Genomic DNA, 19890 nt, shown 5'->3' on the forward strand with positions numbered 1-19890 from the left:
AGGGTCCCTCAGTAAGCCCTTCCACAACGCCCTTGGTGTGCCTCACTGTTAGCTAATTAACAGCATTTTGGAGTGTTCTGTGCAATTTCTATTCTTTTATTTGGGTTTCTTGATGTAATTCTGGCTGACAGCTTCTACGGTGGCAGGTCATTTGTTGGTTCAGTGGGCACCAAGCGGTGCTGTTGTGAATGGTTAGTTGGTGGTATTGAGGAGGACTCTAATGAATGCTGCAGTGGGGTGCCAGGGGTGTCATGCGGTGATGCTTGGAGGTGTCCAGCGGTACTCCTGCGATAATGGCCACAGAGGAGGTGGTCAGGTCTGTTGCCAATGGCCTTTGCAGTGTAGTGTCGCACAAGTTACTACTTGTGTAACGATATATCTGTAAGAGACATTAGTTAGTGATAGATTCCTTATCTTAGAATAGAATATCCACCCAGGCGTCAGACTGGATCCGGAAACTTTTGCGTATCAATACCCCTGCGCGTCGGTAGGCGTCGTCCGCGTCCGTCGTCGGCGTTGTTAGCGCCGGAATGACGTCGCCGGAGTACTTAGACGCCGCCCTTGGGCGCTGACGTCAGTTCTGATACACAGCTTTTCCGTGCCAGATGCGCAGAGCCATGATAGAACCAACACTGGTGCCATGAAACTAGGGCCCTGACAGGGAATGACCTTAACCCTAGATATCGGTTCGCAGAACGGGGAGGATGGGTGGGTCGGTAAGGAATCTATCACTAACTAATGTTTCTTACAGATATATCGTTACACAAGTAGTAACTTGTGCATCTGAAAGAGACATGTTAGTGATAGATTCCTTACCTTAGAATAGATACCCCAGCAATACCAACCCCGGTGGTGGGTCTGCAAACCAATAATCACACCAGAAAGTCCTGGAGGACGGAACGGCCAAAGAAGCCATCCCTCCGGACTTGACTGTCCAGGCAGTAGTGTCTCGCGAACGTGTGCAGCTTGGCCCACGTAGCTGCCTCACAAATGTCCTGCAAGGGGACTCCTCGGCCCAGGGCAGTAGTAGTCACCGTGGCCCGAGTGGAGTGGGCCCTAAGCCCAACAGGAGGCTCCTTTTTAGCCAAGGAGTAACACGCCTGGATGCACAATACGATCCACCGAGAGATGGTCCGCTTGTGCACCGCCCATCCTTTCTTAGCGCCCACGTAACCAACAAAGAGTTGGTCATCCACCCGGAACGGACGTGTGCGATCCAAATAGATTGAGAGCGCACGTTTTGGGTCCAGACGGTGGAGCCTCTCTTCCTCTTTCGAGGGATGCGGAGGCGGAAAGAAGGTGGGCAAGGTGATGGACTGCCCGATGTGGAAGGCTGTGACTACCTTGGGCAGGAAAGAGGGTCTTGTCCGCAACACAACCTTGTACGGATGGACAGAAAGGAAAGGAGGTTTGGAAGAAAGAGCATGGAGCTCACTCACTCTCCTGGCAGAAGTGATGGCAACCAGGAACGCAGTCTTCAGAGTAAGAAGACGGAGAGGACAGTTATGAAGTGGCTCAAAGGGAGCGCACATCAGATAAGTAAGTACAAGGTTCAAGTCTCACTGAGGCATCACAAATGGAACAGGAGGGAACATGTGTGTGGTTCCCTTCAAAAACCTATTTACAATTGGGGACTTTAACAAAGATGGCTGATGAGGGCAGAAAGGTGGCCCTTGATAGTGCCCAGAGCAGAGCCCTGCTGGGCAAGAGAGAGAAGGAAGAGGAGAACCTCAGAAAGGGGGGCAGAGAGTGGATCCACAGCCTTTGCTGTGCACCATGCCACAAATCTGTTCCACCTGCAGGCATATACCGACTTTGTGGAGGGTCGCCTGGCTGCCAGAATGACATTACAGACTTCAGGAGGCAAGTCAAAAGGCCTCAACTGTCGCCGCTCAATCTCCAAGCTTGTAGGTGGAGACTGGACAGGTTTGGGTGGAGGACCGTCCCCTGCTGCTGCAACAGAAGGTCCTCCTGAAGAGGCAGACGAATCGGGGGATCGACAGACATGCTGAGTAGCTCTGGATACCAACATCTTCGTGCCCAGTCCGGAGCCACAAGGATAACCTGGGCCCGGTCGCGCCTGATCTTCTTCAGCACTCTAGGCAGAGGTGGTACAGGCGGAAAGAAGTACAATAGACCGCAACTCCACTTGCGACGAAAAGCGTCTCCGAGCGAGTGCCGCCTTGGAAATTCCAACGCGCAGAACTGATGACATTGCGCGTTCTCTTCTGTGGCGAATAGATCTAACCAAGGCACTCCCCACTGCTGAAAGAGACCTTGCGCCACGTCCAAGTTCAGACGCCATTCGTGATCCATCATGCACCGACACCTGAGTTTGTCCGCCCTGGCGTTCAGAGAACCTGCCAGGTGTTGAACCACCATGGTCACGCCATGATGTTCCAGCCACTGCCAGAGGCGCAGAGCCTCCTGGCATAGGGTTCACGACCCCACCCCGCCCTGTTTGTTGCAGTACCACATGGCGATGGTGTTGTCCATGAACACCTGCACTACACTCCCCCGGACAGAGGGGAGGAATGCCTTCAGTGCAAGACGGATCGCCCGCAGCTCCAGAAGGTTGATGTGGAGCTGGGACTCCGCTGGAGACCAGAGGCCTCTGATCTCCTCCTCTCCCATGTGGCCCCCCCAGCCCTGGAGGGACCCGTCCGTCACAACTACGTGCTCCGGTCGGGGTAGAGAGAGGGATCTGCCGCTGACCCAATCGCGGTCCGTGAGCCACCACTGCAACTGCTTGCAGTGCCCTCCGAGATCAAGACATGGTCGGACAAGTTGCCCTGATGCTGGGCCAACTGAAACTGTTCGTCAGGATAAACCCGAAACTGCGCTGAGTCTAGAACCGCTCTGATGAAGAGGAGCTTCTGAGAGGGACACAGGTGTGACTTCGGCACATTGATGGAGAACCCCAGCAGGTGCAGGAGGTCGGCCGTAGTCTGGAGGTGGCTGATGACTGTCTGGGGTGAGCCCGCCTTCAACAATCAGTCGTCGAGGTAGGGGAAGACTGAAATCCCCAATCTGCGCAGATGAGCTGCGACCACCGCCATCACTTTCGTGAACACCCGTGGGGCGCTGGTAAGGCCGAAGGGGAGCACGGTATACTGAAAGTGCTCGTGGCCTACCGTGAACCGTAGGTAACGTCGGTGGGCCGGCAGGACGGGGATGTGAAAATAAGCGTCCTGCAAGTCGAACGCTACCATCCAGTCTCCAGGGTCTAGGGCAGCTAAGACCTGAGCCAATGTCAGCATCTTGAACTTCTCCTTCCGGAGGAAGCCGTTGACGTTCCGTAGGTCCAAGATAGGGCGTAGGCCCCCTTTGCCCTTCTTGGGTACCAGAAAGTAGTGGGAGTATCAACCACACCCTACTTCTGGCCCAGGAACGCGCTCGATGGCCTCCTTGGCCAAGAGGGCCGTAACTTCCTCTTGCAGTAGTTGCAAGTGATCCCCCAACAGGCGGTGGTATTGCGGTGGCATGGCTGGAGGGGTCGCCTCGAAGGGGAGGGAGTAGCCCCTTTGGACGATCTGCAGCACCCACACGTCCGACGTGACAGTGCGCCAGTGGAAGTGGTGATGGCGAACCCTGCCCCCACTGGCGTCACATGGGCCTGAAAGCACGAACAAGGAGGGTTTTGTGGCGGATGCTGCAGGGGGAGGTGTGGGCAGGCCTCGCCGTTGTCCCCGACCGCCGCCACGGCGGTTTCCACGGCCGCCAATGCGCTGTGTATTACTCTGCTGTGCGTGGCTGGCAGCACCTGTGGGGGCGCCCCTTCCTTGGCCACGAAAGGAGCGAAAGACACCCGTTTGCTGGCATGGGGCCGGGAGGCCCAAGGACTTGGCTGTAGCCCTAGAGTCCTTAAAACGCTCAAGCGCATGGTCTGCCTTGTCGCCAAAGAGGCGACGGCGATCAAACGGCATGTCCAGAAGGGTGGCCTGGACATCAGCCGAAAAGTTGGCGGTCCTCAACCAGGCGCGGCGTTGAACCGCCACCGTCGTTGCCATCGCTCTGCCCAGTGAGTCCGTGGTATCCAGCCCACACCGGATGGAAGAGGGTGCCGCATATCGACCCTCCGCAAGGGCTTGGGCGAGTTTAGTCCGGGCCTCCTCCGGACATTGTGGCAGCACGTCCGCGACCGTGTCCCACAGAGTGTGGGTGTAGCGGCCCAAGAGGCATGCGGTATTGACTGACCGCAGTCCCAAACTCAGAGACGAGAACACCTTCTTACCGAATTGTTCGTACCTCTTGGATTCCCGATCGGGCGGAGCCGTCGGGAATGCGGTCTGGGAAGTAGAGGCCTGGATAACCAGGCTCTCGGGGGTGGGGTGGGTGGACAAGAAGCAAGGGTCGCCCGGAGCCGGGCGGTAGCGTCTGGCCACGTTCCTATCTACAGGCTGACCTGTAGCGGGCTTGGACCAAGTGCCTAAAAGAACGTCACACAAGGCCTCATTAAACGGCAGCAGAGGCTCAGTGGAGCTTGCCTGCGGTTTAAGGACCTCAGTGAGGAGGTTAGTCTTCACGGCCGCGACGGGGAGCTCCAGGCCCAATGACATGGCCGCCCGCGTCAACACTACACTGTAGGCAGCCCCCTCCTCCGTAGCCACGGTTGGAGGGGAGACAAAACCAGTGTCTGGCGAAGTGTCCAGTCCACTGGCATCCCCAAGCTCATATGTCCAGTCCTGTTGAGACTGTCACTCCTGTGCCAGAGGGTCCACAGACCCCTCCCAATCACCCTCGTCACCCATCACCTGAAATTCAGGTTCAACGGATGGGGATGGTTCGTGGAAGTCAAAGTCTCCATACGACATCGCTCCAGCGCCGGAACCGAATCAAGGGTAGGATTGGGGACGGCGTCGCCGGGGGCGACACCCTAGGGGCCGGCGTCGTTGAGGTCGTGATGTCGACGACCCGGATCCGGAACCGGATCCAGTGGGGCCCTGTGGCGCCGGGACCGAAGTCGCCGGCAGCGCCGGGTCGAAGTACCCGACGGCGTCGGAGCCGAAGCACCCGCCCCGCTGTCAGACGAAGCCTTCCTCCGAGTCTGGATGCGATGATAAAAGGGCCCACCTCTTGATACCTTCAACTCTGACTGTATTACTTACACAGAGTATTGAAGGGATCAAGCGGGGGGAAAGGGAATTAGGAAGGGAACAGCTGGGAAGGAGAACTGCAAAGGAAAAGTTAGCTACAAATAACAAACAATAACGCAATTTGCCTTTTGCGTGATAACGCCACTCAGAATGTGTCTATACATTCTTGCTCAATATTGACCACATTAATGAGGCTTTGTTTCACTTTGAGTGAATAGAATTATACGCTTTTCTGAATAATGCTGCCCAACACTTAACTCTAGTATCAGCAGATTCTTCTTACTAAATGGCTAACGTAGCATTAGACTAAAACTAACCAAGATTTCTATTGTCGAATAACATGCATAAAATCCACTCAGTTTAGCATCATATAAACATTAGCACTATAAAACATCAGTGAAAACTTAAATAAACACTCTGGTCCACAAGCCAAAATACGCTTTAACAAACTCAGCCCTCTCTGGACTGATAGGTGCTCAGGTAAACAAAAAGTATAAGCTGGTCAGGTCCTACCTGTAGAGTACGACCTACTCTACGCACGAAGCGATGTCTGCGCTGAATGACTATAAAGGAAGCCCAGCGGAATGTCAGCCATCGAAGCAAGAGTCGACCTGGGGAATCTGACTGCTCCAGAATTTGCCTCCGTCTCTGATCGTGCAAAAGACTCCTGCGAACACGCTGGCGCTAGAGGACTCACCACCACTGCTTTCTAAGAGCCCCAAAACCAAGTGAAGGTCAGAGCTTCTGGACTAACCTCCTTCTCCAAGAACACCGAATAGTGAGCACGGGGAACTGGGCGCGGCCGGTGACGTCATCGTAGGCACGCCCATGCCAAATCTCACGCATCTCGCGTGAAATGCCAAATCTCACGCATCTTGCGTGATATGCCAAATCTCACTCATCTCGCGTAAGATGCCAAATCTCACGCATCCTGAGTGGGAAAAAGTTAGTAAAGAGAACAAACATACTAGGACACATGAACATGCACAAAAAAGGATATGTACATAATGGAGCCCACAGATTAAAATTCAACAAGGTGTGGTTTGCCTCTTTAAACATTTACGCCACCACAATACTCCAGAGGCTACTCTATGGCTTTTACCACATAAGGGTTGATCGCACAGGAATAGGCGTATGTGCCTACAGGATGGGGCGGGCCCTAGACCGCAAGCCGCCCTAGTCCTGACACCCGCTAGGCCCCCCAGCCGGGACCGCTGGGCCCAAAGGCGCCATGGAGCCCGGCGGAGAAGGGAGAGACCTCATGGCCATGAGGTACCGCTCGACCTTCTCTGGCGTCGCACCGTGCCCAGGGACCGGAAGGCATGGAGCAGGTGGCGACGCCCGCGACTCCGTCGGAGCCGCGTGGGTGGTGTCACCCGAACCCCCGACCGCATCGCGCGATCGTCGGGGTGGGTCGGAAGAACGATGATGCCTGTCCGACCTCTCATTCCTCTTACCTGAGGACCTGGATCCTGAAGACCGTTGCCGACTCCCGGAGCTACGAGGGCTCCGACCCCGCAACCGGTCCCTCAACCTCCTGTGGGACCGGGACCTCAAACGGCATGGGGCCGACTGCCGGAGCTCAAGCCGCTTGCGGGACCGCTCCCGCCTAGCCTTAGACTTCAAGGCCCGGCAGTCGGAGCAGGTTCGGTCGTCGTGGTCGAGGCCTAGACACTGAAGACACCGGCGATGGGGGTCGGTAACCGACATCATGCGGCCACACTTGGAACAGGGTTTGAACCCGGGCATCCCTACCGGCACCGTAGGAGTCGTAGCGACTCGAGAATAACAGATCAAAAGATCAAAAAAGTTTAGTCAAAAAGTGACTAAGGGGTAGAGCTTCTCCGGATCTGCGCTAGCTGGTGCGGAAAAAAGAAGAACTGACGTCAGCGCGAGAGGGCGGCGTCTAAGTACTCCGGCGACATCATTCCGGCGCTAACGACGGACACGGAGCCGCGGACGACGCCTACCGACGCGCAGGGGTATTACTACGCAAAAGTTTCCGGATCCAGTCTGACGCCTGGGGATATTCTATTCTAGGGTAAGGAATCTATCACTAACGTGTCTCTTTCAGATCGGCCGTGCTGCTACTGGACCATGCTGGTTTGTCTTGGCTAAGGAAGCACCAGATGCAGCTGCTCTTGGAAGAGGTTGCGCTGGAATACAGGGATCCAGACGCTCCTTAATGAGACTGATTATATGAGCACGTAGTGGAAGGTATTTGGGTCACTCTTCTTAATATAGCCCCAGCACATTAATAGGTGTATCACTCATCACTAACACAGAGGGCAACTCCCTGGTTCTGATCTGGATGTGCCCTTTCTGATTAGAACTTGTTGACAGTCTGATTCTACAGATGTTCTTGTCAAAGAAGGTCGAGGTCATTGTCTGCATAAAAAAACCATGCTATTTCTGAGCCATCTGGCAAAAGTGCGTCATCTTCCCCTTCCATCTTCCAAGCAGTGAGCACTCCTCCCCTTCCTATGCCATGTTCCATCTTCAACTTCCCTTTGCTCGTTTTCTCTTTCCATTTGCCCATCCGTTTTCCCACTTCCCCTCTCTACATTTGACTCGATTTCCAATGCAACACAAGGCACTTTGTCGGCATGGTAAGCCGTTATTATCAGAGAATATGCACCCAATATTTGTGTGTATTTATTTAATGTTGGCGCACATATTTGTTAGAATAGCGGGTGCTACAGTTAATGGAATGTTAACAACTAAATTGTGTGTCAAATTTTACAAACTGACATTGTGTGAAATTGACATTGTGTGAGCTTAATAAGCCTTGCTTTATCGCTGCATTCATTTGCTTTAAAATGCACCATTTGCCAATCTTTTTAAAATTTCTTTCTCAGGAAAGGGACTCCCCCTAGACCCCAGATGTGTCCAATGAACTGGTTCACATCACTAACTAGTGTTTTGTATTGGAAAGGGTCGAGCCAAAGCAGTCTTGCTTAGTACCCTAGCCCTCTTCAGAAGTCAGACTTGCTTGGCAACGCAGATATACTCTGAAATAATGCCTGAGTTTTCTGTTATGAATGCCTAGAAGAACTGAATTTTTAGTCCATTTATCACAGAAATAGTGCTGAAAATCGGACCAAAAAGATGCCAATTTAAAAAAAAAACTCTTCAAAGGGGGACAATCCCCCCGAACTCCCTTTATTGTCGTCGGTCTCGCTCGCATGTATTGATTCGTTCTGCATATGCCTCACCAGTTTCAAATTCCACCAGCCGCCACTGGTGGGCATTATAGGATCAGGTGTAGTGAGGCAGACTGAAGCATCGTGGTCGGTCTCTAACGTGAAGACAGGTTTTTTGGATCTATTAACCTTTATTCCAGTAGGCTTTGTGGGTAATAAGAGTGTTTTGTGAAGTAGCCTTCACCCTGAGCCAAACGAGTGGTTTCATGACTGATTTACATCTCGCTCCTGCTTCTGCTCTTCTAGCTCTAATCGAAATACATGCCTCCCTCAGGTTTTATGAATCTAAACTTCACAAGTAGTTTGTGCCCTGTGGTGTAGCGGGGGGTCCACCCCGGCCGGCATGAGTTCTAGGGGCGGCAGCTTCCCCCTGCTCTTACATGCTGTATCGGGGCGGGCATCCGTCACCCCCCTTCAATCAGCCGCCTCGGGTGGCAAGCGAAACAGAGATCTTGCCAGCATCCCTCCCCTCCCTACCGCTCTTCACTCCAGCCTACAAGGAGGGGGCAAATGCAGGGACTGCCACGGGCGGCCACATGGCTAGCTACGCCACTGTTAGGGCATCCACTGCTTCTGTGTGTCTATTGTAGACTTTCTAGTGAGGTGTCTGCAGATTTCCTTGATTTGTGCCATAATCGCTTCAGGGAAGACTCCGTACTCCGTAGACCCTTTACTGGATTGTCTGTGGTTTGCTCCACCACCACTTCTGGATTGTATTTTATACACTCTTTACGGAGGACTGAATTTCCTTTGCTTGCATCTTTTCTAGTTTTGGGTGGACGCCAGAGATCCTTTATTTTTTTTAAAGACGTAGTTTATTGGTTTTCCGCACAAAACTTACATAAACATTTACATAACAACTGCCATCTCAACCTCATAGAGTCGATCGAAAACCCCCCATCAGTTATGCATTGCATATTATGTTGATATATCAGCTCTTTGCAATCAGTGCACCAAATTAAACAAAGCCCTTTGAAATATAGCCCCTCTACTCACTTCTGCCAGAACCTTACTCTCCCTCCCTCCTCCCTAACCTCCCATCACCGACGCGCACACTGTATCTGTTCTCTTTATCATGCATTCACAGGAGTGACCATGTATTGATCTATTTGATGCACCTGTTATGTCTCGGGCTGTCTCCCAATCAATGATCTACTCCACTCAGTCGTCTTGTGGCTCATACTCTCGCAGTGCCTGCACTAAGGTCACCCATGCCGTCGCTGCTTCTAACGCTTTATCATTGTTTTGCCTACGTGCCAGCTGATACCTAAACGCGCTTTTGCTGTTGGCCCACTTTAGAAACTCGCCCCTCCACCTTTTGCTGCTGGGACTCACTGTTGCCTTCCAAGGCTTTGTGATTTCTCGTTTTGCCAGTATAAGCCCCATGTCCACAAATTTACTCGTGATCTTATTCTTGGATGTGTGGGGGAACCAGTGCAGAATGCTAATGGCCATATCAAACACCAGTTGCCTCTCCGTTATCGCATTTAAGGTATCTCCCACCTCCTTCCAATAGAGTCCCATCGCTGGGAGGGACCACAACATATGTTCTACTTCCACCCCAGCTCTCGTGCATCTGGGGCATGCCGCTTCTTCTACCTTAAAGTATTTCCGGATTTTCCCTGGCGTCAAGTACGCTCTGTGGAGTATATAGAAGTGTACCAGCTGGAACCTTGCGTTCCTCGTGCTCTTCGCACTATCTGCGCCCAGGCTGCCTCAGGGATATCTTTTCCTAAATCTATCTCCCACTTTCCTTTCAATGTGTCCAGGAGCATTCTGGAACACAGACACGTGACCACCTTAAAGGTCCCTGCCGCCATCATGGCATACTGGCAGGCCATCGACGTCTTAGGTTCCATCGGTCCTTCCCGCCAGTGCGCTTGTATCGCTCTCGTTAACGCTGCGTGTAACAAGAAACCTCCTCTCGGTAGATCAAACCTCTCTTGGAGTGTCTGGTAGGGTAGCATAGCTCCATCCTCGTACAGGTCCCCCAACATTTGGAGTCCCGCTTCCTCCCAAATCTGCAATTGGGACCAGTCTCCGCCGTGCGGTAGCGCCGTCACCATCCCAAGTGGTATTTTGAGTGTATACGGGTGCAATACTCCCGCCCTACTTAGGGAGCGGTTCCAACAAAGTCTGAGCGTTTTCTCCTCCGTTAGGAGATCCCTGAGGTCTAACCTCTGCTGCAACGCTATAAACGAGAGGACGTGGCGCGGTATTCCTCGACCTCTCTTATGTTCCGGTCCTCTAAATTCCCGTGCTATTTCTTGCGTGAAGATCTGCAGTTGGGCTGTTAAATAATACAACTCAAAGTTTGGGACCGCCAGTCCTCCCTAGGCCTTAGGCCGTATGAGCGTCGCCTGTGCAACTCTACGCCTGCCCGCACCCCAGAGGAAAGACACTATTAGCGATTTCAGTAATTTAAACGTGGAGCTAGGTATCCACACTGGCACCGTTCTAAAATAATATAAGAAGCGAGGAAGAGCTATAATTTTTAAGAGGGCTATGCGGCCCATCACCGGCAACGGGAGGGTGGCCCAAAAGGCCATGCTGCTTTTCACCGCCCTCACGCCGCGATCCACATTCCCCTCCAGCATGTCCGCCGCCGTGTGATAAATGTGCACTCCCAGGTACTTCAAACAGGTGGGTTCCCACCTCACCGTTTGAACCATGCTGGGTCGGGTCTCCCCCTGCCTTGCCGGGAACAGATATGTCTTGAACCAGTTTACTCTCAGGCCCGAGACTTCCCCAAAGTCCGAGAGCAAGCTTTCAGCTCCTGCCATTGCACAGTCAGCGTCTTCAAGGAAGAGCAGTACGTCATCCGCGTACAGCGATATGTACTGTTGACCTTCTCTGCTCCACAGCCTCCCTTAGTGGTTTCCCGTCCGTATCGTAACCGCGAGTGATTCCACTGCCAAGTCGAACAGTAACGGGGACAGGGAGCACCCTTGTCTCGTCCCTCATTCTACCGGGTATTGCGAGGATATCAGCGTGCCTACTGTCACTCTGGCCATCGCCGACGTGTACAATACCTTCGTCCATTGCAGATAATCCTCTCCCAAGCCAAAACGTCCCAGTACTTTGTATAAATACCCCCATTCTAAACTATCAAAAGCTTTCTCGATATCTACTGACAGTATCATTGGCTTTTGCGCCTCTGGGTGGTCTTCCTCCAGCAGGCGCACCAATCGCATGATGTTCGCGGTCGTGTTCCGCGTTGGTATGAAACCAGCTTCATCTTCGTGGACTAGCGTGGTCATGTATTGTAACAATCGGGTCGCCAGGATGCTGCTCAATATTTTGTAGTAGGTGGTTAACATCGACAATGGTCTGTAAGAGGCCGTATTCTTACTCTCCCTCCCTGGTTTCAGCAGTGGGATCACTAGCGCCTCCCGCATAGATTGGGGCAACTGCCCTAACTCTTTCGCCTCCTTGTAGATTTCCTGGAGTCTCGGTGCCAGTAGGTCAACATATTTCTATGGGTAACCCATCTAGTCCCGGGGTTTTGTTGCGGGCCATATGTTTCATGGCACCTCGAATTTCTCCTAACTCTATGTCTTTACCCAAATCTTTCGCCTGCTCCTGGTCTAGCCCTGGTAAGTGCAGTTCGTCCAGGAAGATATCGAGGGCAGGGTCCCCGGCTATTAGCTTGCTTTTATAAAGTGCCTCATAGTAGCGCGTGAAACACTGCAGAATCTCATTTTGGGTATGAGCCACCTCTTCTCCCTCCGTTTCTAAAGCTAAGATTGGGGAACTTCTTTTTGTGGGGTTGGCCAACCAGGCCAGCAGAGTCCCCGCCTTATCTCCCTCCGCATGGGTCCTCATCGTGTAAGTCTTATGGTCAAAACTACGTAAACGCTCCACTTCTGCTGCCACTGCTTCTTTCGCTGCAATAACCTCTTCCTGTAGTTCAGGATGGCCAGGCCTTAATAATTCTACCTCACGTAGCTTATTTTCAGCTTTGTCCAGATCGCTTAAGAGTACTTTCCGTACTCCTGCATGTTTTCCTATGCAGAGCCCCCTGATAACCACCTTGAAGGCATCCCATTCTGTCGCCCTTGACGCGGTCGTACCAGCATTTCCCGCAAAGTACTGAGTAATCTCCTCCTCCAGCGCGGCATGGAAAAGTGGGTCATCCAACGTTTCGGGGCGCAATTTCCAAGTAGGGTCGCACGAGATTCCAGCCATCCATTGCATGGTGACTAGCAAAGGGTTATGATCAGATATCGTTCTGGTTAGATATTCAGTCCGCACAATAGCTGGCATTACTGCTGGGGAGCACAGCACCGCGTCCAATCTTACGTGTAGCTCATGCATGCCAGAAAAATAGGAGTAGTCTCGGTCCCTTGGGTGTTGCGCACGCCAGGCGTCCACCAGCCCCCATCGTGACTGCCAATCTAGCCTACCTTTGGTCAAGCGATGTATCGGGGAATCGGCTAGGGGGGGATGCGATCTATCGAGGGAGATGTCCGTAATGGAGTTGAAGTCACCCCCCAACACCAGAGGACTCGCGAGATAATGTGGCAGAGACCCAGATACCCTTGCAAGAAAGCCCAACTGATCGACATTAGGTGCATATACGCTACAGAAGGCAATGTCCCTACCTCTTAGTTTCCCTTCAATGGCCACAAACCTGCCCTCAGGGTCTATCGTCTGCCTAGTCATCTGAAAAGAGACCCCCGCTCTAATCCAGATCAGTGCTCCTCTAGCAAACGCAGAGTATGTGGTGTAGTACACTTGGCCCCTCCATCTGCGCTGCAGCGCTACCCCTTCAGCCTTCGTTAAGTGTGTTTCCTGGAGTAGTGCAATATGTACTCCCCTGCGGACTAGATAGGCGTGAATCTTATGTCGTCTTGTCATAGTGTGAAGTCCCCTCACATTCCAGGTTATACATCTCAAATTAGCTGAATCACCCATTCTCCCATAGTTTCCTGTGCAATTGAAATCGGACCTCTGTTTCTGCATCGGTGATTATCCCTCCCCAACGCCCCCCCAAACGTCCCAACCCTCCCGCCCCTCCAAGAACAGGACCTAGTAACTCCCATCTAGTTCCCATCCAAACCATGACATCTAACAAACAACTCCTAGGCCCAACAGCAGACACTGCGGGCATGCCTTAAGGGCAATGAGGGGGGACTGAATACCAACGGGCAGCCGCCACCACTCATCTAGATCGCACTGTCCAACTGAGCCCTCTATAAATGGGCCCCTCGGATACCCCCCTCCCCCTCAACAGCACAGAGCCAAACCCTTCTGACAGTTCACGCCTGGGAGTCTATTTTGGTTTCAAGTCTGTAATCCAGCCAGCTCTCCAGGTTCGTTTACCCCTCGTCCAGCATTCCCTCAGCTGCCTCCCACCACCCCCCTTCCCCCACTTTTATTGCAAACCTGCGGCAATGAGTCCGGCAAGTCCATTACGGCTCGCCATGGTGAACCCCACAGCTGCCTTAGCCTTCGTCCAATATCCCGTCTGCCGTTGCCGGCGTGACCTCCGGCAGGTGTGCACTGTCCGCTTCAGAATGTTCAGCATCTGACCCATCTTTGTCCCTGTCGGAGTCTGTTCGTTCTGGAGACTGTCGTCCCTGCGAGCTCGACAGCGCCATCACTGCATCAAGTGCATCTTGCCGCTCTGCTTCCGCTTCCCGTGGCAGTGGTCTCTTTAAACTCCTCTGCCGACGTCAGAGCCTCCTTGACTTCCTCTGATGTAGAAGGTCCGTGGGAAGCCGTGCTGTTTGCCCCGTGCCATCCTTCTCTGCTCTGTATAGTTCCAACCATGCACAGGCGTCCTACGGGGTGTCATAGAAGTTTGATGAGCCATCTACAATGACTCGCAGCCTGGCCGGAAACAACAGTGAGTACTGGAGTCCTTCCTCCCTCAGTTCTCTCTTGACAGCCAAAAAGGAGGTCCGATGCCGTTGGGTTTCATAGGTGTAATCCGGGAATAGGTTTACCTTGCTGTTCCCCACTTGGTAGGGACCGTCCACTCGCGCTCTCTGGAGCAGGAGGTCTCTGTCGCGATAGCGTAACAGCCTCGCTACCACCGGTCGTGGGGGTCGCCCCTGTTGAGGCGGTCTGGCAGACACCCTGTGAGCTCTCTCTAGCGTGTAGAAGGTCGATAGGCCCTCGGGAGCTACCACCGTCTTGAGCCAGGCCTCCAGGTACATCACCTTATCGTCCCCCTCCGTTTTTTCTGGTAATCCCACTATGCGGACATTGTTCCGGGGACTGAGCCCTTCCGCCTCCTCCACCCTTTTCTCCAGCGCGCCAACTCGATCCAGAACATCAGAAATAGTGGCCTTGAGGTCGTTTTGCATCGGTTGAATGGTCTGTAGAGTGCCCTCCACCGCTGCAACTCTGTCCACAAGTTTACCATGGTCCGCTCGCAAGAGACCCAGGCCCGTGGCTACCTGCCCTATATCCTGCTGTAGCGCCGCCTTGGAGTCCGCTATCGCCGCCAAGATTTTGTCCAGTTGCAGCTGTATATGCGGGTCGCGTGGTTGTTCCTGCTCCTCCTGCTCGCCGCGTCCCGGTAGTTCAGTGTCCGACTGCTGTTGAGCCCCTTCTTTCTTGCCTTTAAGTTTCCCCATGGCGGGTTGTCGCAGGGGCAAGAACACCCTGCACGTCCAACACAAAGGTCTTCTAGAGTTCCACTCCGATAGGGGCTCACCCAATCTCCCTTCAATATCCAGGCCGGTGTGCAGCTCACCCCCTAGCAAATCATAATCAAGTGCAGATCAGGTGGGGCAGTCACGTGGGCCCCGCTGAGGTTTTCCGGACCCTCCAGCCGTCACCTCCGCCTTAGTGCCAGTGTTGGCAGACTCCCCCAGCATTCTCCCGGTGCCTCCTGTGTTTAGTCCTTCGTGGACCACCACATGTGTTCGCTGGTGGTGCCTCTACCGCCTCCAATCGCCAGGGCAGCAAACAATTAGGCCAAGATGTGTGGGGCGCCCCAAAGCTCAGCGGTCAAACACCTAAGGGGGGATCTGCTGGCTCATGTATGCCACCCCGTCACGCCACTTCACCAGGGGAAAGAGCAATGTCCAGCAGCCAGTCCCTAGCTATGTAGCACTGGCCAGTGGGGTCGGAGCTCCTCGCTATCGCCACCAGCCGGCCTTCAAATCCTGGCCCGCAGCCTCCTGGCAGCGGCCGTCAACCCTCCGGTGCATCCAGGCCTCTCAGGGTTCTACCTCCCGGTACTGCAAGCCATCTTTCTCCACCTCGGAAGCGGCAATGGTGTCTGTGAATTTCCTTGACTTGTACCTACAGTGCTTCTGAGTGGCACATCATAACCTCTCTGTCGAGGTGCCCAAGGGCAGCGTCTCCATCACTTCTTGGTGTCACCTTATATAATAGCCAATATGAACTTCACAGTTGTGAACAGTGGTGTGTGTTTATTTTATTAATACATCACAATAGGGCAGCTGTTATTAATGCTGAACATTTCATCTGCCTGGTTTCTTGAATTAATGCAGCTGGTCAATTAGGCGTTTCTGTTCTCTAGGAGGAGAACTTGGTATACTGTTCAGCAGACAACAGACTTGGGGGCATATTATCAAGGACGGCGCCGGTTTAGCGGCAAAAAAACTGCCGCTAAAGCGGCCACAATGGGCTTGATAATATGCCCTGGAGAATTCCAATAGAAGCCCATGTTCACACCAGAACATGGACTTCTATTGGAATTCCCAAAGGCATATTATCAAGCCCATTCTAGCCACTTTAGCAGCAGTTTGCTGACGCTAAACCAGCGATAATTTGTAACGCTGTTCTTGATGATATGCTCCTTTCTTTTTCTCGGGTGCGTCTATCCTTGGCTTTTGGGAGTACTAACATTGACCTTGGTTTCTAATGTGAGTTGTTTATGTGTAAACAGTGACTTTGCCGAGGATACTGAGCTACTGCTGCAGAGCTGGGTCAAAAGTAGCCTATAGTTTACACTAGGTTTTCAACCCTGAAACAGCTTTCATTGGCAACAGCCAGCCAGCCACATACAGCCTCTGCCTCACCAATATTCAGGGAGTTAGTCCTTTTTCTGAAGACTGGTCTTCTGCTGCTGTAGGTGTTAATCCTCAGGACTGCGTACCCTGCATTTATATCTGGTGACAGCACTCTAACAACACAACAAGAGCACCGACAAGCTTTATCTGTACTGACGTATCAGAGTGCCTCTGTGGCTGGGATTTTGTTTTTATTTTTACACAGAAAGAGACTTTTGAATGTAGGTGCTTACTGCTTATCATCCATGTCAAAATGATGCATACTGATGAATCGATTTTAACTCTTAGAAAGTGGAATAACAAATTGTTGTCATTTCCATACTTATTTACAGGGATTGCATTTCTACCCTTGTTCTACAATATTGTGTATCGTTTTTTGAAGTATCAGATATGAGGACCAGGTGTTTCCATCACCCTTGAAGATCCTTATAAAAACAAGCCCAGAGTTTTGCCAATACGCCCAGTCTCCCCTCACAGTGTAGTAAGGAGCAATTGGGTGGCACACCTACTTTCCTAGAAACACAATAGCGTGGGGATGCCTATTCTCACATCTCTTTTGTAGACTCATGTATTCAGCCTCTGAGATCCAATTTACCAAAGCTCAGGATCCTTTTCCTTCATGGGGCAAACCACTGCTTGCCGCCTTTGGGAGTCCTGTAAGGTATTAGGGCCTCATTTATGAGCTTGTGATGAAGTGCAGTGCAGTGAAGTGCAGTGCAACGCAGCAAGCCACCTTACTGAGCTGCACTGCATGACAGGGAAAGGGCAGGAATGCGTCATATTTAAGGCAATATGGTGTATTCCTGTCCTTTCCCTTGCACACTTTTAGCAGCCTAGCGCCAACACAGACTCCCTTGCACCATGGTGCAAAGATGCCCTCATTGTATTCAGGATTATTTTTGTGCAGGAAGGAAGACATTCCTCCACACAAAAAAACGCAGCACATGAACAGAGATATTTCTCCTCGCTATGTCTTCCGTGGGAAGGTGTACGATTTTGGCACGTCCCCAGGTTTACAAGTTCTTGTAAATCTGAGGATGTTTCAAAATCCATTGGAGTTGTGTGGTAACAACCATGCAATGCCATGGAATGCCTTCCCAGGCAGAGTAAGGCAAGGCAGCGAACTATGCTGCGTACTCCAGATTTTTGAAGCCACTCACAGCCAAGCAAAGGGGCTTTGCGTGGCTTCAACATCTGATTTAGAGGTTTGCGTGGTGCATACGTGATAAAACCCTCTCATAAACAAGCCCCTTAGATTCTGAACAGCATCACTACCAACTACATATGAGCATATACTAAAGATGTGCAAAAAAGTTGCTGGCCTGTTATGGGTTGATCAACTGCAAAATAAGAGCTGTTTTAACAAGTGAAGCATCAATCATATTGTAAACAGAATAGGACAAGTCAAATGTTAACATTATACAAAAGCAACAGACAAGTATTTGTGTCAGTAAGATGCCTTTCAGAAATAGCAAGGTCACTACTACAGCTCCCGCTGAAAATCATAAATTAGATAGGTACCTGTTCTTCTTTGTTATTTATAATGACTAATAGTGCAGATAGCTCCTCACAGGACTGCTTTGCATCTTCATATATCTCATCTACTGTTTCAAAGTAATAGCAGCTGTTGGCAAAGTTCTTCCACTCAGCAGGACAACCTAAAACAATTGATATATTCTGTTAATATTGCAATGGCCCGTAATGCACATTAACTAACATTAGTGAATAAAATATGCAGAAACTATCAACGTAGATACATTTTCTGTCCCCCTAGTTAGTTTCTCCATCTAAGCAAGTTTTTACAAGAGCCATTATGCACACAATCTGGGATAGTACAAACAAAATGAGATTTTAACATCTAGCTGTAACAAATACTTACTGCAGAATATCAATTATCGCAGTATTAATAAAGTACACATATATTATATAGGTAAGTCTATACATACCATAACTCCACATACTTGCCTTGACAATATACATAAACTTGCTTGACAATAGAAAATCAGCAAGGTATGTAGATGTGACGATGGAAATGTCGACATGTACTTTCAGGATATATATATATATATATATATATATATATATATATATATATATATATATATATATATATATATATATATATATATATATATATATATATATATATATATATCAAGATGAGAAGGTTGTAATTTAAAAAATATCTCTTCTGCACGTACATCTATGATATATATTTAACTAACACTGCTTAATTTGTGCCATTGTTTGTGGGACCTTGGCACTAGCACTTATTCCGTAACAACATATTTATGTTAGTCTACCACACGGTGGCACTGTCAGTCTATTTAAAAAAAAAAAGCATGAGCCCAAGTGTTTACAAATTCAAAATACGCTTTAAAAAAATAATAATTATACCAGGGCATCCAGGCTATTCTTTTTTTTAAATTTATTTTTTTAAACAAATTTTATGAATTTTGTCAATGAATGGTACATTACATTGCCAAGCAGGTCCAACATACATCAGTCTTACTCATAAACCTGCCCATTCTATCATTCGGGCACTCCGACACTATAGTTTGTGAGCCTAATAACGCCTAAATCTTACCAAAGTAACCCCAGTGCCCTTCATTGTACTGTAAGCCCCAATACGCCCCACAATGGACCCTAACGTAACTCCCCTAGCCTCCCTCCTTCCCCCACCAGTGTGTGTTACTATACTCCAACCGCTAGATCCAGTGCTAGAAGGTGTCACCCGCCACAGCAATAAATATCATTCTTGTGAGGTGACTTCCCCCTGCTCAACCCCCCCTGCTCGTCTTCTCTCTGTGCAAAGAACCAACGCCTCCCATGTGTGCGCTACCTCCAACGCCTTCTCGTTGTTTGACCTACGCGCCTGTTGATATCTGAAAGTACTCTCACTTTGCGCCCATTTCTGGAACTCAGCTCTCCATCTCCCACTACTGGGACCCTCCCTGGACTTCCAGTGCCTCGTAATTTCTCTCTTAGCTAATATTAAGCCCATATCGATGGGCACTCAGGCTATTCTTATAACTTTGGGTCACCTAGTATGGTCCAAATTGTCACATTCATAGGACTGTAATGGTAAGTTGGTATCATTAGTACTGGTATTTAGTAGCACTGGCAGGGGCCATTTGTGGTTCAAGCTTAGGAGTCCTCCTGAGAAATACCTTGTCTCCTTGCACTTTTTATTTGACAGATTAAGCACTGCTTGAAGACATAGTGGTTGACAATATTCTGCAGTCGATATTGTTGCAGTTTGCTATTTTTAAACTCAATATTGTGAAATATATTCCACAATACATAAGTGTCACCAAGAGTACACCTTCAATATCTGGTGACTCAACAAAGAAGCCAGGTAGTCCAATATGTCAACCACATCTCTGCAAAGTTTGATTCCATCGCTCCCTTTTCCGCAAGAAGCAACATAGCACATCCTATTTTGCCAACTCACCAAATATGTTGCTACTAACTGAGAAATATCACTGTAGATGACATCTTCTCTACCTGAACAAAAGTGCAAACTTCCTCTCTAAAAACTAGTGAGATATGCCTCTTCATTCCTTCTACTTCACCAAATCTATCATTTGTCACAAG

At 50.6% G+C, this 19890-nt stretch overlaps 1 protein-coding gene and 1 long non-coding RNA gene across 3 annotated transcripts in view; one reads left to right on the forward strand and one right to left on the reverse strand.

Moving 5' to 3' along the window:
- LOC144828875 (uncharacterized) overlaps window positions 1-19890 on the forward strand; it is a 778691-nt gene that overhangs the window by 585693 nt on the left and 173108 nt on the right. The window lies entirely within an intron of this gene.
- Window positions 1-19890, reverse strand: part of COLEC12 (collectin subfamily member 12) — a 585337-nt gene that overhangs the window by 102520 nt on the left and 462927 nt on the right. The window contains exon 7 of the mRNA XM_078687450.1: window positions 17815-17951. Coding sequence (XP_078543576.1) covers window positions 17815-17951 — 137 coding nt within the window. The remainder of the gene's footprint in view (window positions 1-17814; window positions 17952-19890) is intronic.

The sequence above is a fragment of the Lissotriton helveticus genome, chromosome 4_1, assembly GCF_964261635.1.
Source record: "Lissotriton helveticus chromosome 4_1, aLisHel1.1, whole genome shotgun sequence".
Lineage (NCBI taxonomy): Eukaryota > Metazoa > Chordata > Amphibia > Caudata > Salamandridae > Lissotriton > Lissotriton helveticus.